We start from the raw sequence: 21160 nt of genomic DNA on the forward strand, positions 1-21160 counted from the left end.
GCAAAGTTCAAGCTATTAAAGGCATTTTCCTGCAGATTCTTGCAAAGGACAAAGGAAATTCATTATTATAAAATCATGTGTGGTGAAATGACCATTTGCCATCCTTTTAAGGCAATATAAAACCCAAAAGCAAACATTTATTATGGTGCACCTTATAAAATTCTTAGCTGTGATGGCTGCATTCGTTTTCTGTTTTAATCTTTCTTTCCTTTATTTTTCAACTGGTTCACTAGCCATTAAAGTGGTTGCAAACCCTTACAAACCACTTTGACCTACAGGTAAGCCTAGATTAAGGCTTACCTGTAGGTCCAAGAAATATCAGTGGAAGTTTAACCACTTAAAAGACTCAACCTTTTTCTGACTTTTGCTGCTTATGGTAAAATCAATATGTATTGCTAGAAAATTACTCAGAACCCCCAAACCCCCAAACATTATATATATATATATATATATATATATATATATACATACATACATACATACATACATACATACATATATATATATAATTTTATTTTTTACAGAATAAAATGGTGGTTGTTGCAATATTTTATGTCGCACTGTATTTGCGCAGCAGTCTTTCAAACACAATTTTTTGGGAAAAATACACTTTAATGAATAAAAAAAAAAAAATGAAACCGTAAAGTTAGCACAATTTCTTTTGTATAATGTGAAAGCTGTTATACCATAAGAATCATGAGAGAATCGTGATCTTTATTCTAAGCAAAAATAGGTGACTCTCATTTTAGTGAAAATCGTGCAACTCTTATGGGTGGCACTGAAGGGCACTGAGAGGTGGCACTGATAGGCAGCACTGATAGGTGGCACTGGTGTGCACTGGTAGGCGGCAATGATATGCATCTGAAGGTGGCCCTAGTGGGCACTGGCAGGTGGCACTAGAGGGCACCGAATAGCAGCAGTGCCTCTCTGTGATCGGGACCGATGTGCCTCTGTCAGAAGCCAGTGATCCTCTTCTTTTTTTTTCCCTTGCACTGTCAGTGTAGAGGTAGAGCCACATGATTCTGGGAAGAATGAGAATCACTATTTTTTTGAATAAAGATCTCGTGGCGTAACATCATCTTTCACAGTATACAAAAAATTGGGCTAACTGTTTAGTCTTTTTTTCAACTTCATTAAAGTGTATTTTTTTCCCCAAAAAATTGCATTTGAAAGGCCGCTGACCAAATACAGTGTGACATAAGATATTGCAACTACCATTTTATTCTCTAGGGTCTCTGCTAAAAAAAAAGTAATGACTAAGTAATTTTCTAGCAAAAAATTATGATTTTATCTTGAAACCAACAAGTGTCAGAAAAAGGTTTAGTCTTTAGATGGTTAAACTTCCTTCATTTACAGACCGAAGTTCATTCCTTTGATCTAAAGAACGGAACGTTACAATGTTTATAACGGCTAAAGAATGTTGAGAAACTTGGTAGACTGCCTGTTTTTTTTTTTTTCACAGCTGTCGATTTGAGCAAAGAACTCTGATCACGTAGTAAGGGGCCCAGTGATCACTGAGTCTCAATGACTTGGTGATCACAGAGGGCGCCGCACACAGCCCGCAGGGGGCGCTCAGGCAGCTCATGTATGGGAGGACGACTATTGATGGCCTCCTGGAAATTGAGGCCTGTGCTGCAGCCGTCATTCGGCTATAACACGAGTGGGAGGTGGTTAAATGAGAGTGCATCCCTCACATGACTTACTCCCTGAGGACCAATGACAGACCACCTATCACTCTCTGTGCAATTAGTTACTAATAGAAAGCACAGCTTTGCATATTCCTAGGACTGTGGTATCATTATCCATTATCTGTGGCAAGCCATCCACATCTATTGTTATCTAATCACATTTCAAAGACGATGCCAGTTAGGTGCCCAGTACTAAAAACTTAAGTGGGGAGTTTGCCTTTTGCTTACCTACAGTGAAAGCAAAACAGGTGAAAATGTTGGTATTTGTGCCGACAGATTTTTTTGCTGAATCCAAGAGTTATATAAGTAGATGCTTTATTGGCTGGCATCTATCCAACAGTAAACATAGCTCTGTGCAAGACCAACTGCGCAACAGGGGTAAGTATGACATGTTTTTTTTTTTTTTTTTTAAACCCTGAACCTTTAAATCCCCTTTAAGGCAATGCCCATAAAAATTATTAACCACGGTGTTGAAATTTATTACTTTAGCCAATATTATTTTCTTCTCTGCTGTAGCTGCGTAAAGTGCTACACGTAACCTGTACAGTTTGTTAAATCTGGTAAGTGAAGTATATATTGAAACAGTATTTCTTCAAAAGACTGCATAATAAGAGATGTTAGAAACACAAATTATTCTTTATAGCACAAAGACACACAAGGTGTAAAAAGTGCATAAATCAAGCAAAATACTCATGAAACAGTCCAAATCTCTATAAAATGCATAAGGTGTGGCTTATAAACACATTGGCAGATACCTGATACTGAATAAGACATTGGAAAATCTACTGTAGCTGTGATCTGGTACTAGTTTATTGAAGCTCTGTATACATATTCAATTATCCAATGGAGTGCTAAATCCACAGTGTCCTCTGCTGTTTTTTTTATTTTTATAAAAAACCTATTATGCCCCGTACACACGATCGGACTACAATTTGACCAGTGTGTGTATATATATATATATATATATATATATATTTATTAGGGATGCACCGAAATTTCAGCCGCCGAAACATACCGGGCGAAAAATGCCCTTTTCGGCAATTTGCCAAAAGGAAAAAACGGCCGATAATTGAGCCAAAAATGGGGTGGGGCCTGGGCGGAGCACCGCCCCTGCCCCTGGTGCCGCCCATCATGGGGGGTGTATAGCGCAGGAGAGCCGCCTCCGCCATCTGGTTCAATAGAGCACCACGAACATCACAGCTTTAATTTCAATAGCTGTGTGTTCGCCGTCGCGCGCCGTCACATACAGCCCCTCCCCCTTGTCCGGGGAACTTTGATAGACAGATCACCCATCCATCACTGGCTGCACAGGGGGCATCACTGGCTGCACTGGGGACAACACATCTCTTTTATCATGTCTGCAGTCTTTGACCACCTCCTGTACCATGTTGCCAGTCTCTGACCACCTCCTGTACCATGTCGCCAGTCTCTGACCACCTCCTGTACCATGTTGCCAGTCTCTGACCACCTCCTGTACCATGTCGCCAGTCTCTGACCACCTTCTGTACCATGTCGCCAGTCTCTGACCACCTCCTGTACCATGTCGCCAGTCTCTGACCACCTTCTGTACCATGTCGCCAGTCTCTGACCACATCCTGTACCATGTCCCCAGTCTCTGACCACCTCCTGTACCATGTCGCCAGTCTCTGACCATCTCTTGTTCCATGTCCCCAGTCTCTGACCATCTCCTGTACCATGTCCCCAGTCTCTAACCATCTCCTGTATAAAAATATTTTTTAAAAACAGTCATTTTCGGTATCGGTTTTCGGCCTAGTGTATTTTTCATTTTTGGTATCGGTTTCTGCACCAAAAAAACTAATTCGGTGCACCCCTAATATATATATATATATATATATATATATATATATATATATATATATATATATATATATACATATATATATATATATTATATATATATATATATATATATATATATATATATGTATATATATATATATATATACACATATACACATCATATACACACTAGTTGCATAGTAGTGCAGTGGTACTATATATATTTGTAAGTTAATCTTCATAGCAGTCCTTTCTGACATAGGGAGAATAATTATTTGATCCCCTGCAGATTTTGTAAGTTTGCCACATACAAAGAAATGAAGGGTCTATAATTTTCATCATAGGTGTATTTTAAATGATAGCGACAGAATATCAACCAAAAATCCAGAAAATCTAGAAAAAAAACACGATACAAATGTTATAAACTGATTTGCAGTTCATTGAGTAAAATAAGTATTAGATCCGCAAGCAAAACATGACTTGGTGGAGAAGCCTTTGTTGGCAAGCACAGAGATAAGACCTTTCCTGTAGTTGGTTACCAGGTTTGCCCACATTTCAGGAGGGATTTTGGTCCACTCCTCTTTAAGGCCAAGTGACAACTCAAAGTTTCAGCTCCCTACAGAAATTTTCTATAGGATTAAGGTCTTAAGATTGGCTAGGCCACTCCATGACCTTAATGTGCCACTCCTTTGTTGCCTTGGCAGTATGTTTTGGGTCATTGACATGCTGGAAGACTCATCTACAGTGTTATGGCTGAGGGAAGAAGGTTCTCATTCAAGATTTTGCAATTCATGGCCCTGTCCATTAGCCTCTTAATGCGGCAAAGTCGGCCTGTATCTTTAGCAGAGAAACAACCCAAAGCATTATGTTTCTACCTCCATGCTTGACTGTAGGGATGTTGTTCTTAGGGTCAAAGTCAGCATTGTTCTTCCTCCAAACACGACAAGTTGAGTTAAAGTGGATGTAAACCCACTCTCATCCTTTCTAAACTACTGCAATAGGATAGAAGGATGAGAGTGGAAGGATGTAGAAGGATATACATGCCTCCTGCATGTATACTTATCCGTCAAATGTCTCCCCTCTGTCTGCTATGAGACCCGAAAAACTGCAGATTTTGTGGGTGAGTCTGTTTTCCAGAGCTCAGTGGATGGAGTCGTGATGTCAGTAGACTCCCTGCCCACCTCTACACTCCCCTTATCAACATGCATTTTCTCCTGTGTATTTCTTACACTGAACTTCTGTTATGATCACTAACATTCAGTCAAAATCCAGAAAAGTCCCCACATGACTTCAGCATGCCAAATCATGCTGAGGTGTGGAACAGCCAATCCTTGCAGAGCTGCTGAAGAAAGGAGTGGGGGTGGGAATTAAAAAATAATGCATGTCTTAGGCTAGTGCACGAGTGACTCACAGCAAGGGGGAAGAATGGACAAAGTTTTCACAGTTTGTCCATTTTATTTCACTGAAAAAAAATATGAGGATTGCTCAGAGCTGGATTAACTCTTTGTGGCAAGACTGGGGACAGCTGATCTGAAATCCCATACTCTATATTGTACCAGACAAAAAAAACAAAGCGTACCTCCAGCTGTTGCAGAACTAGAAGTCCCATGAGGCATAGTAAGACTCTGCCAGCCACAACCATGACACCCAGAGGCATGATGGAACTTGTAGTTTTGCAACAGCTGGAGGTCTGTTAATTGCATATCCCTGATAGGGCCGGTACATGTGCCTTCTTGAAGAGGGGGACCTTGCGTTAGCTGCAGGATTTCAATCCATGGCAGCATATTGTGTTACCAATGGTTTATTTGGTGATTGTGGTCCCAACTGCCTTGAGACCATTCACAAGCTCCTCCTGTGTAGCTCTGGGCTGATCCCTCACTTTTCCCATGATCATCCTTAACCCATTGGGCAAAATCTTGCATGGAGCTCCAGATCGAGGAGCAATTGATGGTTATTTTTTGTATTTCTTCTATTTGCAAATAATTCTCCAACAGTTGTCTCCTTCTCTACAAACTTCCTGCTGATGGTCTTGTAGCCAAATGATCATCAACCCTGTCCTCAGGGCCCACTAACAGGCCAGGTTTGCAAGATAACTGAAATACATCACAGGTGATATAATTTTCTGCTCAGTGATTGCAGTATTCTAGTCTGCATCTCCCCAAGGTAATATATAAAACCTGGCCTGTTAGTGGGCCCCGATCGACAGGGTTGATGACCACTTGTGCAGGTGTAGTGTCACATTTTGCTGCCTATCACAGGATGCTGCGGAAGTGACGTTGTTGCGTACTGCGCATGCGCGATGCGTTCCAACATAGTTTCGGCAATACAGTTCAGCGAAACTATCACATAATGTTACGGAAGTGATGTTACACACAACACAAACAGTGGGCCACGTTGTTGCGTACTGCGCATGCGCGATGCGTTCCAAACACTTGCGCCGTGCGTTCCAACATAGTTTCGGCAATACAGTTCAGCGAAACCATCACATAATGTTACGGAAGTGATGTTACACACAACACAAACACTGGGCCGTTCGTTACAACACTAATACTTCCCTTGTTACCTAGTAGGTTTTGCATTGCTGGGACTTGTAGTGCCTATCCTGAGCTACATGCTTCAATGTTCAGTGTCCTCATCCCTATCCTCGAGCTTCAATGTTCAGTGTCCTCATCCCTATCCCCCTGCTTCAATGTTCAGTGTCCTCATCCTTATCCCCGAGCTTCAATGTTCAGTGTCCTCATCCCTATCCCCATGCTTCAATGTTCAGTGTCCTCATCCTTATCCCCGAGCTTCAATGTTCAGTGTCCATCCTTATCCCCATGCTTCAATGTTCAGTGTCCTCATCCCTATCCGCGAGCTTCAATGTTCAGTGTCCTCATCCTTATCCCCGTGCTTCAATGTTCAGTGTCCTTATCCCTATCCGCAAGCTTCAATGTTCAGTGTCCTCATCCCTATCCCCCTGCTTCAATGTTCAGTGTCCTCATCCTTATCCCTGAGCTTCAATGTTCAGTGTCCTCATCCCTATCCCCATGCTTCAATGTTCAGTGTCCTCATCCTTATCCCCGAGCTTCAATGTTCAGTGTCCATCCTTATCCCCGTGCTTCAATGTTCAGTGTCCTCATCCCTATCCGCGAGCTTCAATGTTCAGTGTCCTCATCCCTATCCCCATGCTTCAATGTTCAGTGTCCTCATCCTTATCCCCGAGCTTCAATGTTCAGTGTCCATCCTTATCCCCGTGCTTCAATGTTCAGTGTCCTCATCCCTATCCGCGAGCTTCAATGTTCAGTGTCCTCATCCTTATCCCTGTGCTTCAATGTTCAGTGTCCTCATCCTTATCCCCGATCTTCAATGTTCAGTGTCCTCATCCTTATCCCCGTGCTTCAATGTTCAGTGTCCTCATCCTTATCCCCATGCTTCCATGTTCAGTGTCCTCATCGAAGCAGGGGGATAAGGATGAGGACACTGAACATTGAAGCTCTCGGATAGGGATGAGGACACTGAACATTGAAGCAGGGGGATAGGGATGAGGACACTGAACATTGAAGCTCGCGGATAGGGATGAGGACACTGAACATTGAAGCATGGGGATAGGGATGAGGACACTGAACATTGAAGTTCGGGGATAATGATGAGGACACTGAACATTGAAGCACGGGGATAATGATGAGGACACTGAACATTGAAGCAGGGGGATAGGGATGAGGACACTGAACATTGAAGCTCGGGGATAAGGATGAGGACACTGAACATTGAAGCACAGGGATAAGGATGAGGACACTGAACATTGAAGCTCGCGGATAGGGATGAGGACACTGAACATTGAAGCATGGGGATAGGGATGAGGACACTGAACATTGAAGTTCGGGGATAAGGATGAGGACACTGAACATTGAAGCAGGGGGATAGGGATGAGGACACTGAACATTGAAGCTCGCAGATAGGGATGAGGACACTGAACATTGAAGCAGGGGGATAGGGATGAGGACACTGAACATTGAAGCTCGGGGATAGGGATGAGGACACTGAACATTGAAGCATGTAGCTCTGGATAGGCACTACAAGTCCCAGCAATGCAAAACCTACTAGGTAACAAGGGAAGTATTAGTGTTGTAACGAACGGCCCAGTGTTTGTGTTGTGTGTAACATCACTTCCGTAACATTATGTGATGGTTTCGCTGAACTGTATTGCCGAAACTATGTTGGAACGCACGGCGCAATTGTTTGGAACACATTGCGCATGCGCAGTACGCAACAACGTCACTTCCGCAGCATCCTGTGATAGGCAGCAAAATGTGACACTACACAGGCCTACAATCTTATCCCTGACATCCTTTGACAGCTCTTTGGTCTTGCCCATGATAGTGAGGATTAAGGCAGGGTTCACACTGGTATGACACGACTGTCATCCTTCTTTGACCTGCGACATCAGTCCAACATAGGTCCTACTTCTATTCGACTTGAATGAACAAGATAAGATTTTGCTCCAACTTTGAGATATTCAATGGGCTGGAGTCAGACCAAAGTAGTGGGGGAACTTTTTTCAAAGTCAGACCAACTTGTGTCAGACCAGTTAAGACCGCTCTCATGGGGAATCATTGATTTACACACGTCATCCGACATGTGCTTCAAAGGTAGGAGCATATGTTGTACCAGTGTGAACCCGGCCTAAAGCCCCATACACACTATCAGATTATCTGCTGAGTTTTTCCTTCAGATTTACCAAAACCATATAATATGAGGACAAACCTTAGGAGTTTCAATGTGTATGCAATCAGGCTGGCCCTTCTACTACATGGATTTGGTAAATCTGAAGGAAAAACTCAGCAGATAATCTGATAGTGTGTATGGGGCTTAAATGGAAGAAAGAGATTCTGTTTGACAGGTGTCTTTTATACACATAACGAGTTGTAATTAGGAACACCTTCTTAAATTGACAGGACTAATCTGTGTACCACATAAGCACATACAGTAGTCAGTCTGTGGGAGACAGAATTATTGTTGGTTGGTAGGAGATCAAATACTTATTTTACTCACTGAACTGCAACTCAATTTATAATATTTGTATCATGTTTTTTCTTGATTTTTGGTTGATATACTGTCTCTATCACTTAAAATACACCTATGATAACAATTATAGACCCTTCAATTCTTTGTAAGTGGGCAAACTTACAAAATCTGCAGGTGTTTAAATAATAATTTTCCTGTATATCTCTGCCCTATCCCCCTCACCAACTTTCTAATGCCTGCTTATACAAGGAAATTTTTTGTGAAAAAAAAAAAAATTCTAAGACACAAACAATTTTGTAGTGGTGTTTGCTTTTTATTTTGCACCTGAAACTGTACTATGTATATAGAGAAAATCACAAATACCTGAAGCAGTCAGTATGCCAGTCTGACTCCAAGGCCTGCAAATAGCGTCCATCGAATATACTCTGTCTGCAGCTGGTACATACTGGCAACTCATTACCTACAGCAACAGAGAAATAAATACAACTTAAACAAAATGTCTAGAGCAAGAAATATTTTTTCAAGGAGACAAAATACACCTGTAGAATTTTGTAAATCTACTGTCATTCATTTCTGTGAGATCTATGAGAAATAGATTTTATCATGTTCACATACAGAGATGAGCAAACCACTCTACAATTCAGCACAGGCTGAGCAAATCAAGAAAAAGTGATGGCATCATACATTTTTCAGGGCAATCATTACCATGCATAAATATTGGATATTTTAATTTACCAAATCTTCCAGAGGTCAGCAGATGACCATGCTAGTTCAAATTCTCTGTTTACCTGCAAAGTGCTTGATCCATCAGTTCTGACGATAAAAGAGAAGTGCGGGTTTCGAAAAAAATAAACATCTATACTCACCTAGGTGGATGCAGCATCTGTCCAATGCTGCATCTGTCTCCCACCTCTAATGCCCTGTACACATGGTCGGACTTTCCGACGGAAAATGTGCAATTGGACTGTGTTGTGGGCTCCATCTGACTTTTCCCATCTGAATTTCAGACACACAAAGTCTATGCAGGGTCTAAAATTGTATGACGACAAAATCCGATCGTTTAAATTCCGATCGTGTGTAGACAATTCCAATGGACAAAATGCCACACATGCTCAGATTAAATTACAAGACGAAAGCTATTGGCTACTGCCCTCTTTATAGTCCCGTTGTACGTGTTCTACATCATCGCGTTCAGAACCATCGGATTTTCCGACAAATTTGTGCGACCGTGTATATGCTAGACTAGTTTGAAAAAATAATTTCCCAAAATTTGGGATTTTCTTTTAATTTAACCTTTGTTGATAATGGTTATATCCCCAATTTTTTTTTTTTTAAAAAGCTATTTTTTTCACAGTTTAGGCCGATATGTATTGTTCTACATATTTTTGGTAATAAAAATCACAATAAGTGTATATTGATTGGTTTGCACAAAAGTTATAGCGTCTACAAAATAGAGGATAGATTTATGGCATTTTTATTATTATTATTTTTTTTACTAGTAATGGCGGCGTACGCACCTGCTATCCCCCTTAAAAGGAGCCGACATACAGCTACGACGGTTCGAGGGATCATGCCCACCTGCCACAGTATAATGATGGCAGCTGGTCGGCAAGTGGTTAAGGAGATATATTCTAAAGGTTAGAAGTTATGCATTACTCTGCATTTTATTGTGTGTATGCAATTTATATACAGTACAGCAGCAGTTATACAGTTGTGCTCATAAGTTTACATACCCTGGTAGGATTTATGATTTCTTGGCCATTTTCCAGAGAATATGGATGCTAATACAACAACTTTTCTTTCACTCATAGTTAGTTTTTGGCTGAAGCCATTAATTATCAATCAACTGTGTTTATTTTTTTTTTTAAATCATGACAACAGAAACTACCCAAATGACCCTGATCAAAAGTTTACATACCCCAGTTCTTAATACCGTGTATTGCCCCCTTTAATATCAATGACAGCTTAAAGTCTTTTGTGGTATTTGTGGATGAGGCTCTTTATCTTCTCAGATGGTAAAGCTGTCCATTCCTCTTGGCAAAAAGCCTCCAGTTCCTGTAAATTCTTGGGCTGTCTTGCATGAACTTCACGTTTGAGATCTCCCCAGAGTGGCTCAATGATATTGAGGTCAGGAGACTGAGATGGCCACTGCTGTAGCCAATGACAGGTTGACTTGGCCTTGTGTTTTGGATCATTGTTATGTTGGGTTGTCCAAGTATGTCCCATGCGCAACTTCTTTTCTGATGAATGCAAATGTTCCTCCAGTGTTTTTTGATAACATACTGCATTCATCATGCCAACAATTTTGACCAAATTTGCTGTACTTTTGTAGTTCACACATCCCCAAAACATCAGTGATCCACCTTCATACCTTTCATCATAGGCCTTGTTGACTCCTCTTCAAAAGTAGCGTTTACGGTTGTGGCCAAAAAACAAAATTTTGGTCACATCCTGCCAAATGATTTTGTGCCAGAAGGTTTGAGGCTTGTCTGTGTGCTGTTTGGCATATTGTAAGCGGTATACTTTGTGGCATTTGTATAGTAATGCAACTCAACCATGCAGCCCATCTTTCTTCAAGTGCCTCCATATTGTGCATCTTGAAACAGCCACAACACGTGTTTTCAGAGAGTCCTGTATTTCACCTGAAGTTATTTGTGGGTTTTTCTTTGCATCCCAAGCAATTTTCTTGGCAGTTGTGGCTGAAATTTTAGTTGGTCTACCTGACCGTGGTTTGGTTTCAACAGAACCCCTCATTTTCCACTTCTTGATTATAGTTTGTACACTGCTGATTGGCATTCTCAATTCCTTGGATGTGTTTTTATATCCCTTTCCTGTTTTATACAGTTCATCTACCTTTGCCCGGAGACAATTATTTTGCTTTCCCCATGACTCAGAATCCAGAAATGTCAGTGCAGCACTGGATGAAAGATGCAAGGGTCTGTCAGGAGACCAGAAACTCATTGACCTTTTATAAACACACACTAATTACAAGCAAACAGATCACAGGTGAGGATGGTTACCTTTAATCACCATTCAAACCTCTTTGTGTCAACTTGTGTGCATGTTATCAGGCCAAAATCACCAGGGTATGTAAACTTTTGATCAGGGTCATTTGGGTATTTTCTGTTGCCATTAGAGCTGCACGATTCTGGCCAAAATGAGAATCCCGATTTTTTTGCTTAGAATAAAAAGATCATGATTCTCACGACGTAACTTTACTGGTTATTTTTTTTTTTTTATTCATTAAGGTAATTTTATCAAAAAAAATTGCATTTGAAAGACTGCTGCGCAAATACAGTGTGACATAAAATATTGCAACAACCACCATTTTATGCTCTATGGTGTCTACTAAAAAATATATATATAATGTTTGGGGGTTCTAAGTAATTTTCTAGCACAAAAAAAATGATTTTAACTTGAAAACAACAAATGTCAGAAAAAGGTTTAGTGTTTAAGTGGTTAAACTTTTTTCACTTTCACTTTACACACACACACACACACACACACACACACACACACACACAGTCTATTCCATTGACAAATTGTTACAATGTTTAAACTTAAGTTCAACCGATAAAGAATGTTTTGATTCTTGTCAGACTGTCCAGTTTTTCTCTTCCTTTCTTTTGAGGGCTGTGGCTTCAGCAGAGAGAATTCTTTGCATAGAAAGAATTATGAAATACTTTAGCCAAGATCACGATAAGGTTCTTGACTATTAATTGTGCAGCTCTAGTTGCCGTTATGATTTAAAAAGAGTAAACACAAAAAAAAAAGTAAACACAGGTGATTGATAATGAATGGCTTCAGCCAAATACCAACCATGAGTGAAAGAAATGTTTTTGTGTTATCATTCATATTCTCTGAAAAATGGCCAAAAAATCATAAATTCTGCCAGGGTATGTAAACTTATGAGCACAACTGTATATATGTTTTCACCATACAGATTAGCTGCATGATAATGCAGCATGTTCTGCATTTTTATGCAACGTAAAATACTATACGTAAAAATGCACCACAGTGCTTATTAAAGCAGAGGTCCACCTAAAAAATATATATATATATATATTAAAAGCCAGCAGCTACAAATACTGCAGCTGCTGACTTTTAATAAATGGACACTTACCTGCCCCAGGGTCCAGCGCTGTCAACAGCTGAAGCCGATCAATCGGTCGGCTCTCGTCAGCTGCCACCACCATCCTCGGTGAGGGGATCAGGAAGTGAAGTTTTGCGGCTTCACTTCCCGGTTCCCTACAGTGCAGGTGCGAGTCGCGCTGTGTGTTCTAACTGGTCCCCGCTATCTCCTGGGACACGTGTGTGTCCCAGCAGACAGCGCGGGGGGACAGGAAGAGGTGTAGACTCCCGTGGGAGTCTATGCCGGGAAGCGAATGCAAATACCTGTCTTAGACGGGTATCTGTACCCTCCTCCCCCCTGAAAGGTGCCTAATGTGATACCGGAGGGGGGGGGGGGGGGTTCCAAAAAGCGGGGGTTTAATGTGCTGTATGGATAGAGCTGAATGAAGTGACATTTCAATAAAGTAGAAAAAAAAGGCAAAAAGTAAAACCTGTGATGTGAGAGGGTGTGCATTATAAGGACCACTGTTGTGAATGGATGCTAACTAAACCCGTGTATGGATGAGTATGTTTTGTTATCAATAATGAACTGTTCAGTACTCATAACGCATATTTGCAAACTGGAGCAAACAGTAAAGAGCCATCCCAGCAGGAAGCCTCCACAGATGCTGGTCCTCCCAAGCTATTGCTCATAAGAAAATTGCCTACTTCCACAAAAATAGATTTGTCTTTACCATGCAAAGCATATTAAACATTTCAAAGTGCTCTGCCCTTACACAGCGGTTACTGCTACAAATATTTTGTTCTCTTAAAGTGGTTGTATACTCTTATACTCTCCATTTTTTAACTTTTACCTACAGGAAAGCCTATAATAAGGCTTACCTGTAGGTAAAAAAAATATCTCCTAAACCTGTATGGTTTAGGAGATATTCCCCTCGGTATGCGCCGCTGACTGCAGCGGCGCATGCGCACAAGGGGATTCTCGGCCTGAAAATCGGGCAGTGGCCGGCGGCCGGAATTAAATCTCCCGCACGCATGCGTGGAAGTGACGATATTGCGGCTCCGGCGACTCACAGCGCCGGAGCCGCGATACCCGGAAGAAACGCTGAGGGAGCATGTCCCTCGGCGCGGATCGGGCCAGATGTCGGGGCCTCGTTCTAAGGTAAGTATTTCATAATGAGCTAGTATGCGGTGCATACTAGCTCATTATGCCTTTTACTTTGCAGGTTTAAAAAAAAAAAAATGTGCGGGTTTACTACCGCTTTAATACTGAGAATCTTAGGGCATTCCTATGCTTCTGAATTTGCATATGCACTTCAAGATATCTTACAGCACTATGCAAGGAATTCATGGTAAATGAAAAGGATGAAATGGCATCTATGGTGTCTTCTTCCCTCTACAATAGTCCCCTACCAATTTTCACCCACACTTAGTTTATCATTTCATATACAGTATCTCACAAAAGTGAGTACACCCCTCACATTTTAGTAAATATTTTATTATATTTTTTATGTGACAACACTGAAGAAATGGCACTTTGCTACAATGTAAAGTAGTGAGTGTACAGCTTTGATAACAGTGTAAATGTACTGTCCCCTCAAAATAACTCAACACACAGACAACCGCTGGCAACAAAAGTGAGTACATCCCTAAGTGAAAATGTCCAAATTGGGCCCAATTAGCCATTTTCCCTTCCCAGTGTCATGTGACTAATTAGTGTTACAAGGTCTCAGGTGTGAATGGGGAGCAGGTGTATTACATTTGATGTTATCGCTCTCACTCTCTCATACTGATCACTGGAAGTTCAACATGGCACCTCATGGGAAAGAACTCTCTGAGGATTTGAAAAAAAACCATGTTGCTCTACATAAAGATGGCCTAGGCTATAAGAAGAATGCCAAGACCCTGAAACTGAGCAGCAGCACAGTGGCTAAGACCATACAGTGGTTTAACAGGAAAATGTCCACTTAAAACAGACCTCACCAAAGAAGTTGATGCACGTGCTCAGCGTCATATCCTGAGGTTGTCTGTGGGAATTAGACGTATGAGTGCTGCCAGCATTGCTGTGGAGGTCAGCCTGTCAGTGCTCAGACCATACGCCGAACACTGCATCAAATTGGTCTGCATGGCTGTCATCCCAGAAAGAAACCTCTTGTAAAGATGATGCACAAGAAAGCCCACAAACAGTTTGCTGAAGACTAAGGACATGGATTATAGGAACCATGTCCTGTGGTCTGATGAGACCAAGATAAACTTATTTGGTTCAGATGGTGTCAAGCATGTGTGGTGGCAACCAGGTGAGGAGTACAAAGACAAGTGTGTCTTGCCTACAGTCAAGCATGGTGGTGGGAGTGTCATGGTCTGGGGCTGCATTAGTGCTGCCGGCACTGGGGGGGGCTACAGTTCATTGAGGGAACCATGAATGCCAACATGTACTGTGACGTACTGAGGCAGAGCATGAACCCACTCCCTTCGGAGACTTGGCCACAGGGCAGTTTTCCAACATGATAATGACCCCAAACACACCTCCAAGATGACCACTACCTTGCTAAAGAAGCTGAAGGTAAAGGTGATGGACTGTCCAAGCATGTCTCCAGACCTAAACCCTATTGAGCATCTGTGGGGTATCCTCAAACGGAAGGTGGAGGAGTGCAAGGTCTATAACACCCACCAGCTCCATGATGTTCATAGAGGAGTGGAAGAGGACTCCAGTGGTAACCTGTGAAGCTCTGGTGAACTCCATGCCCAAGAGGGTTAAGGCAGTGCTGGAAAATAATGGTGGCTACACAAAATATTGACACGTTTTACCCAATTTGGACATTTTCACTTAGGAGTGTACTCACTTTTGTTGCCAGCGGTTTAGACATTAATGGCTGTGTGTTGAGTTATTTTGATGGGACAGCAAATTATACAAGCTGTACACTCACTACTTTAAATTGTAGCAAAGTGTAATTTCTTCAGTGTTCTCACATGAAAAGATATTAAAAAAATTACAAATATGTGAGGGGTGTACTCACTTTTGTGAGATACTGTATACTGGCTATACAATATTCAAGATTCTCTGAAGAAGTTATAGATTAAAACACCATGTAAACTAATCAAGGCTGGGTAAAGGGTATGAAAGCTTGAGCCTCATTGGTTGCTATGGATAATAATCCAATTTACCCCTGCTCACATTTTCAAACCTCACATTCTTAGAATGCATATACTATTGAAGTAAACATTGAACATACCACTATAAATGGCTCTCTGATGTATTGTCAGAAATCACATAAATATTCAGCTTGAACCAAATGATTACATATCTACATGCATTTCTGCTATAGTGATGCTGCTTTTTGCTAAAGAGACATACCATACCTCATCTTTTGCTTGTTCTGCAAATGATTATGCTAAACAGTGCATCAGTATGCCCCTTGTGCTCTTCATATAAATCAATACCCCTTGTGTGCAGCACCAGCCATCATCCATCCATCTGTCAATAAATGCAACAGAGCACAGGACAGTTCAAACCAACTAGAAATTCTTAAAGGGGTTGTAAAGGTTTGTTTTTTATTTTCTAAATAGGTTCATTTAAGCTAATGCATTTGTTGGTTCACTTACCTTTTCCTTCGATTTCCCTTCTAAATGTTTTTTTTCTTTGTTTTCTTTTCTGAATTTCTCACTTCCTATTCCTTCTAAGTAAGCTGTTCTGGCTGACTAAACACCACTGGGATGATGGTGTGAAGTTTACTGAGGAGGAAGTGACAAATTCAGACAAAGAAAAAAAACATTTAGAAGGGAAATCGAAGGACAAGGTAATTGAACCAACAATGCACTAGCTCAGGGGTTGACAAATTTGCTTGGAATCTAGGAGCCAGCTAAAAAAGTGAGGAGCCAGGTCCGTGACGGCGATCTAGACCTGTCCCTGGCCTGACATGGAGACGAGTGAGGGGAAGATAGCCCCCAGCCCCCCCACATATGAGATCACCTCTCATTGGACACACCGCTTGAGTGCTAAATGGCCGCTGTGATTGGCCATTTAGCATGATCTGTGATTTGCTGTATCCAAGGGACACGGCCAACACAGAACTTCCCTGATGCGTGCCCATGGCGCCGTTCAGAGGGGAAGTAAACAGGAGGATGTCCAGGGACGCCCTCCCGGCAATTGGTGTCCGCGCTGTAGACATCTTTTGTCTATAGCGCGGGCACGAAGTGGTTAACAAAAGAATGTGACTTTTATTTCCGCCATGTTCCCGCTTATTAACGTCATATCCCTGCTAAGGGTTAGATCAGGTCCGCCTGAAAAACTGACAGGTGAACCCGATCAGACAGCCCTTGTGAAAGGGGTCAAGCAGGGAGGATTACAAATAATATTTTTTTTTTCCCTTAATTAAAATAATTTTTTTTACTTTTTACAAAAAAAAAAAAAAATTATAATATATATATATATATATATATATATATATATATATATATATATATATATATATATATATATATAATATATAATGAGAAGTCATTTACCAGCCACCACACTCACCGTTGGGCACTCTTCACTTTGGGAAGGAAATGGGCGGGCAGTGAAAAACAGGCAGGGGAGCTTCACTCCATTAGGATTAGCATTATTGGAATAGGGTGTAATTTCTACATCCACCACAAGATGGCGCCAGACTACCGAAAGATTATAGAAGGCCGCAAAGCCGCGGCCTCAATTACTGGCCGGCGCGGCCCGATGCAATTGCGCGGCGGAGTTTGGGGTCCAAATGGAGACAGGATACCCCAGCAGCGTTGCCCCAGGCGCCAGGACACGAATTCTAGTCGCAAATGCGACCGGGCGCCCGGGGTTTGTCGAGCCCTGCACTAGCTTAACTCAAATGACGGCCAGGCGGCGCAGTTATTGAGGCGGGAGGGCGTCATATGACGTCCTCCCGTTTAAACAGGGAATGCGCGCGATCGTGCGTGCGCATCCCAGTTCCTTCGGTGGCAGCGTGTCACGGAGACACCGCTCACCACCGAGGGAGGTGAACAGCCATTGGGCATGGCTGTTTACCAGGTGATCAGCCGTGATGAAGTCACGGCCGATCACAGATGGCTACACCCCCACTGTGCACGGCACGTGCGCACGTCGGTGGTGGCGTGTTCCCGGGAACACTGCTCGTCACCAACGCCGGTAAACAGCCATTGGCTGGCTGTTTACCCACATGATCGGCTGTGATCCTTTCACAGCCGATCACTAAATGTAAACAAACCGCCGGAAACAAAATGTTACCGGGTTCTCCTCCTCACACACCGATCGTGTGTGAGGAGGAGATTGTGGTAACATCTCGTTACCGCCTACAGTGTACACACAAATCACACTGATTGCCCCCCCCAATAAAGAGGACCTGTCACCACCCATCATAGTACCTGTCACTCACAGTCCATCAGAGTACCCAAGTACCTGTCGTAGTCCAATCAGAGTACCCGAGTACCTGTCACAGTCCATCCGAGTACCTGTCACAGCCCATCAGAGTACCCGAGTACCTGTCACAGCCCATCCGAGTACCCGAGTATCTGTCACAGTCCATCCGAGTACCCGAGTACCTGTTACAGCCCATCAAAGTGCCCGAGTACCTGTCACAGCCCATCAGAGTACCCGAGTACCTGTCACAGTCCATCCGAGCACCCGAGTACCTGTCACAGCCCATCAGAGTACCCGAGTACCTGTCACAGTCCATCCAAGTACCTGTCACAGTCCATCCAAGTACCCGAGTACCTGTCACAGCCCATCAGAGTCCCCGAGTACCTGCCACAGCCCATCAGAGTCCCCGAGCACCTGTCACAGCCCATAAGAGTACCTGAGTACCTGTCACAGCCCATAAGAGTACCTGAGTACCTGTCACAGCCCATAAGAGTACCTGAGTACCTGTCACAGCCCATCAGAGTACCCGAGTACCTGTCACAGCCCATCAGAGTACCTGAGTACCTGTCACAGCCCATCAGAGTACCCAAGTACCTGTCACAGCTCATCTGAGTACCCGAGTACCTGTCACAGTCCATATGAGTACTCAAGTACCTGTCACCGCACTTCAGAGTACCCAAATACCAGTCACCAGGCCATCAGAGAAATTGTCACCAGGCCATCAGAGTACCCGAGTACCTGTCACCAGGCCATCAGAGTACCCCATTACCTGACACCAGGCCATCAGAGTACCAGAGCACCTGTCACTAGGCCATCAGAGTACCCAAGTACTTGTCACCAGGCCATCAGAGAACCTGTCACCAGGCCATCAGAGTACCCGAGTACCTGTTACCAGGCCATCAGAGTACTCAAATACCCGTCACCAGCACATCAGAGTACCCGAGTACCTATTTGCAGCCCATCAGAGTACCTGAGTACCTATTTGCAGCCCATGCCTCATAGAATATACGTTGGGGTGTTTCCTTTCCAAAATTGGGTCATTTTATGGGTAATTTTACTGTCCTAATGCTCCGGAACCTTTAAAAGTGTGATAGGTAGGAATGAAATGAGATGTGTCATTTATGCTCCTAGAACGCCTGAAAGTACTACTTCAATGTTCGGCCTCTCTATGTGACTAGGTGGTGTAAAAGTCCTACACATGTGGTATCGCCATACTCGGGAGGAGTAGCAGAATGTGTTTTGGGGTGTCATTTTTGCTATATACATGCTGTGTTAGAAATATCTCATAAATTAACAACTTTGTGTAAAAAAAATGCATTTTCATTTTTTTCCACATTTTCCAAAAACTTCTGGAAAAAAATTAACTGTTCAAAAGACTCATTATGCCTCACAGATTATACGTTGTGGTGTTAGTGTTCCAAAATGGGGTCATTTTATGGGAAATTCCATTGTCCTGGTACTCCAGGGCCTTCAAAAGTGTAATAGGTGGCTGTGAAATGAGATGTGTCATTTTTGCTCGTAGAACAGCTGAAAGTGCCACTTCAATGTTGGTGCTCTGTATGTGGCCATGCTATGTAAAAGTCTCACACATGTGGTATCGCCATACTTGGGAAGAGTAGCAGAATGTATTTTGGAGTGTAATTTGTTATATGCATATGCTGTGTGTGAGAAATAACCTGATAATATGACAATTTTGTAAAAAAAAAAATAATAATAAAAAAAATCTTCATTTTGCAAAGAATTGTGGGAAAAAATTACAAAAACTCACCATGCTACTTACTTAATACATTGGAATATCTACTTTCTAAAAAGGGGTCTTTTGGGGGGTATTTGTACTTTCCTGACTTGTTAGTGTCTCAGGAAATGAGATACACCTGATGTACTGAAGGCCTGATGAGATGTGATCAATTTTCAGTGATTGGCACCATAGTTTGTAGACTCTATAACTTTCACAAAGACCGAAAAATATACACTAATGTGGGTTATTTTTACCAAAGATATGTAGCAGTATAAATTTTGGCCAAAATTTATGAAGAAAAATTACTAATTAGCAAAATTTTATGACAGAAACAAAGAAAAAGGCTTTATTTATGAATGAATGAATGAATGAAATACTTGTATAGCGCACATTGCGAACTGAATCGCCTCTAGGCGCTGTATTTATAGCACAAAAAAAAAAAAAAAACTCACTAGTGATTAAATACCACTAAAAGAAAGCTCTATTTGTGTGGAAAAAAGGACGCAAGTTTCATATGGGTACAGTGTTGCATGACTGAGTAATTGTCATTCAATCTGTGAGAGCGCTGAAAGCTGAAAATTGGTCTGGTCAGAAAGGGGGTGTAACTGCACTGTATTGAAGTGGTTAAAGGAACCTATTTAGAAAATAAAAAACAATGCTTTGCATCCCCTTTAAAGGGGTTGTAAACCCTTGTGTTTTTCACCTTAAAGCAGGGGTTGACAAATTTGCTTGGAATCTAGGAGCCAGCTAAAAAAGTTAGGAGCCAGGTCCGTGACGGCGATCTGGACCTGTCCCTGGCCCGACATGGAGACGAGTGAGGGGAAGATAGCCCCCAGCCCCCCACCTGTCTCCAAGTCATTGCCCATAGCTCTTAGAGGGACATTTTATTTGTTTTATTTTTTTCAAATGACAAATTTTTCTTTAATTGCATTTTAGTGTAAATATGAGATGTGAGGTCTCTCTGACCCCAGATCTCATATATAAGAGGACCTGTCATGCTTTTTTCTATTACAAGGGATTTTTACATTCCTTGTAATAGGAATAAGTGACACACATTTTTTTTTAAAAGAACAGTGAAAAAAATAAAAATAAAAGTTAAAATAAGAAAAAAAATTTTTTTTTAAACGTGCCCTGTCCCTGCAAGCTTGCGTGCAGAAGCGAACGCATATATGAAAGCGGTGTTCAAACCACACATGTGAGGTATCACTGCGATCGGTAGAGTAAGGCCGCGTACACACGGGCGGACTGTCTGTTCAACTTAGTCCGCTGAAACGTGTTTCAGCGGACAATCCGCTCGTGTGTGGGCTTCAGCTGACTTTTTCAGCGGACAGTCTGGCGGACTAAGTCTTTCGGAATTTCCGTAATACAGTCCGTCCAAACTTAGTTTCAGCGGACAGTCCGCTCGTGAGTAAGCAAGTTGGATGGACTAAGTATGGCGCATGCTCAGAAAGGATTTACACGGCCGAAGGTTGC

At 42.1% G+C, this 21160-nt stretch overlaps 1 protein-coding gene across 2 annotated transcripts in view; it reads right to left on the bottom strand.

Annotated features, from left to right (window-relative positions):
• The window catches only part of LIMK1 (LIM domain kinase 1), a 200607-nt gene that overhangs the window by 150770 nt on the left and 28677 nt on the right, over positions 1-21160 (bottom strand). For both annotated transcript variants that reach the window (XM_077480640.1, XM_077480638.1), the window contains exon 2: positions 8859-8955. In XM_077480640.1, the coding sequence (XP_077336766.1) occupies positions 8859-8955 (97 nt within the window). The remainder of the gene's footprint in view (positions 1-8858; positions 8956-21160) is intronic.

The sequence above is a fragment of the Lithobates pipiens genome, unplaced genomic scaffold (assembly GCF_037356315.1).
Source record: "Lithobates pipiens isolate NorthernLeopardFrog02 unplaced genomic scaffold, aLitPip1_a1.2 Scaffold_16, whole genome shotgun sequence".
NCBI lineage: Eukaryota > Metazoa > Chordata > Amphibia > Anura > Ranidae > Lithobates > Lithobates pipiens.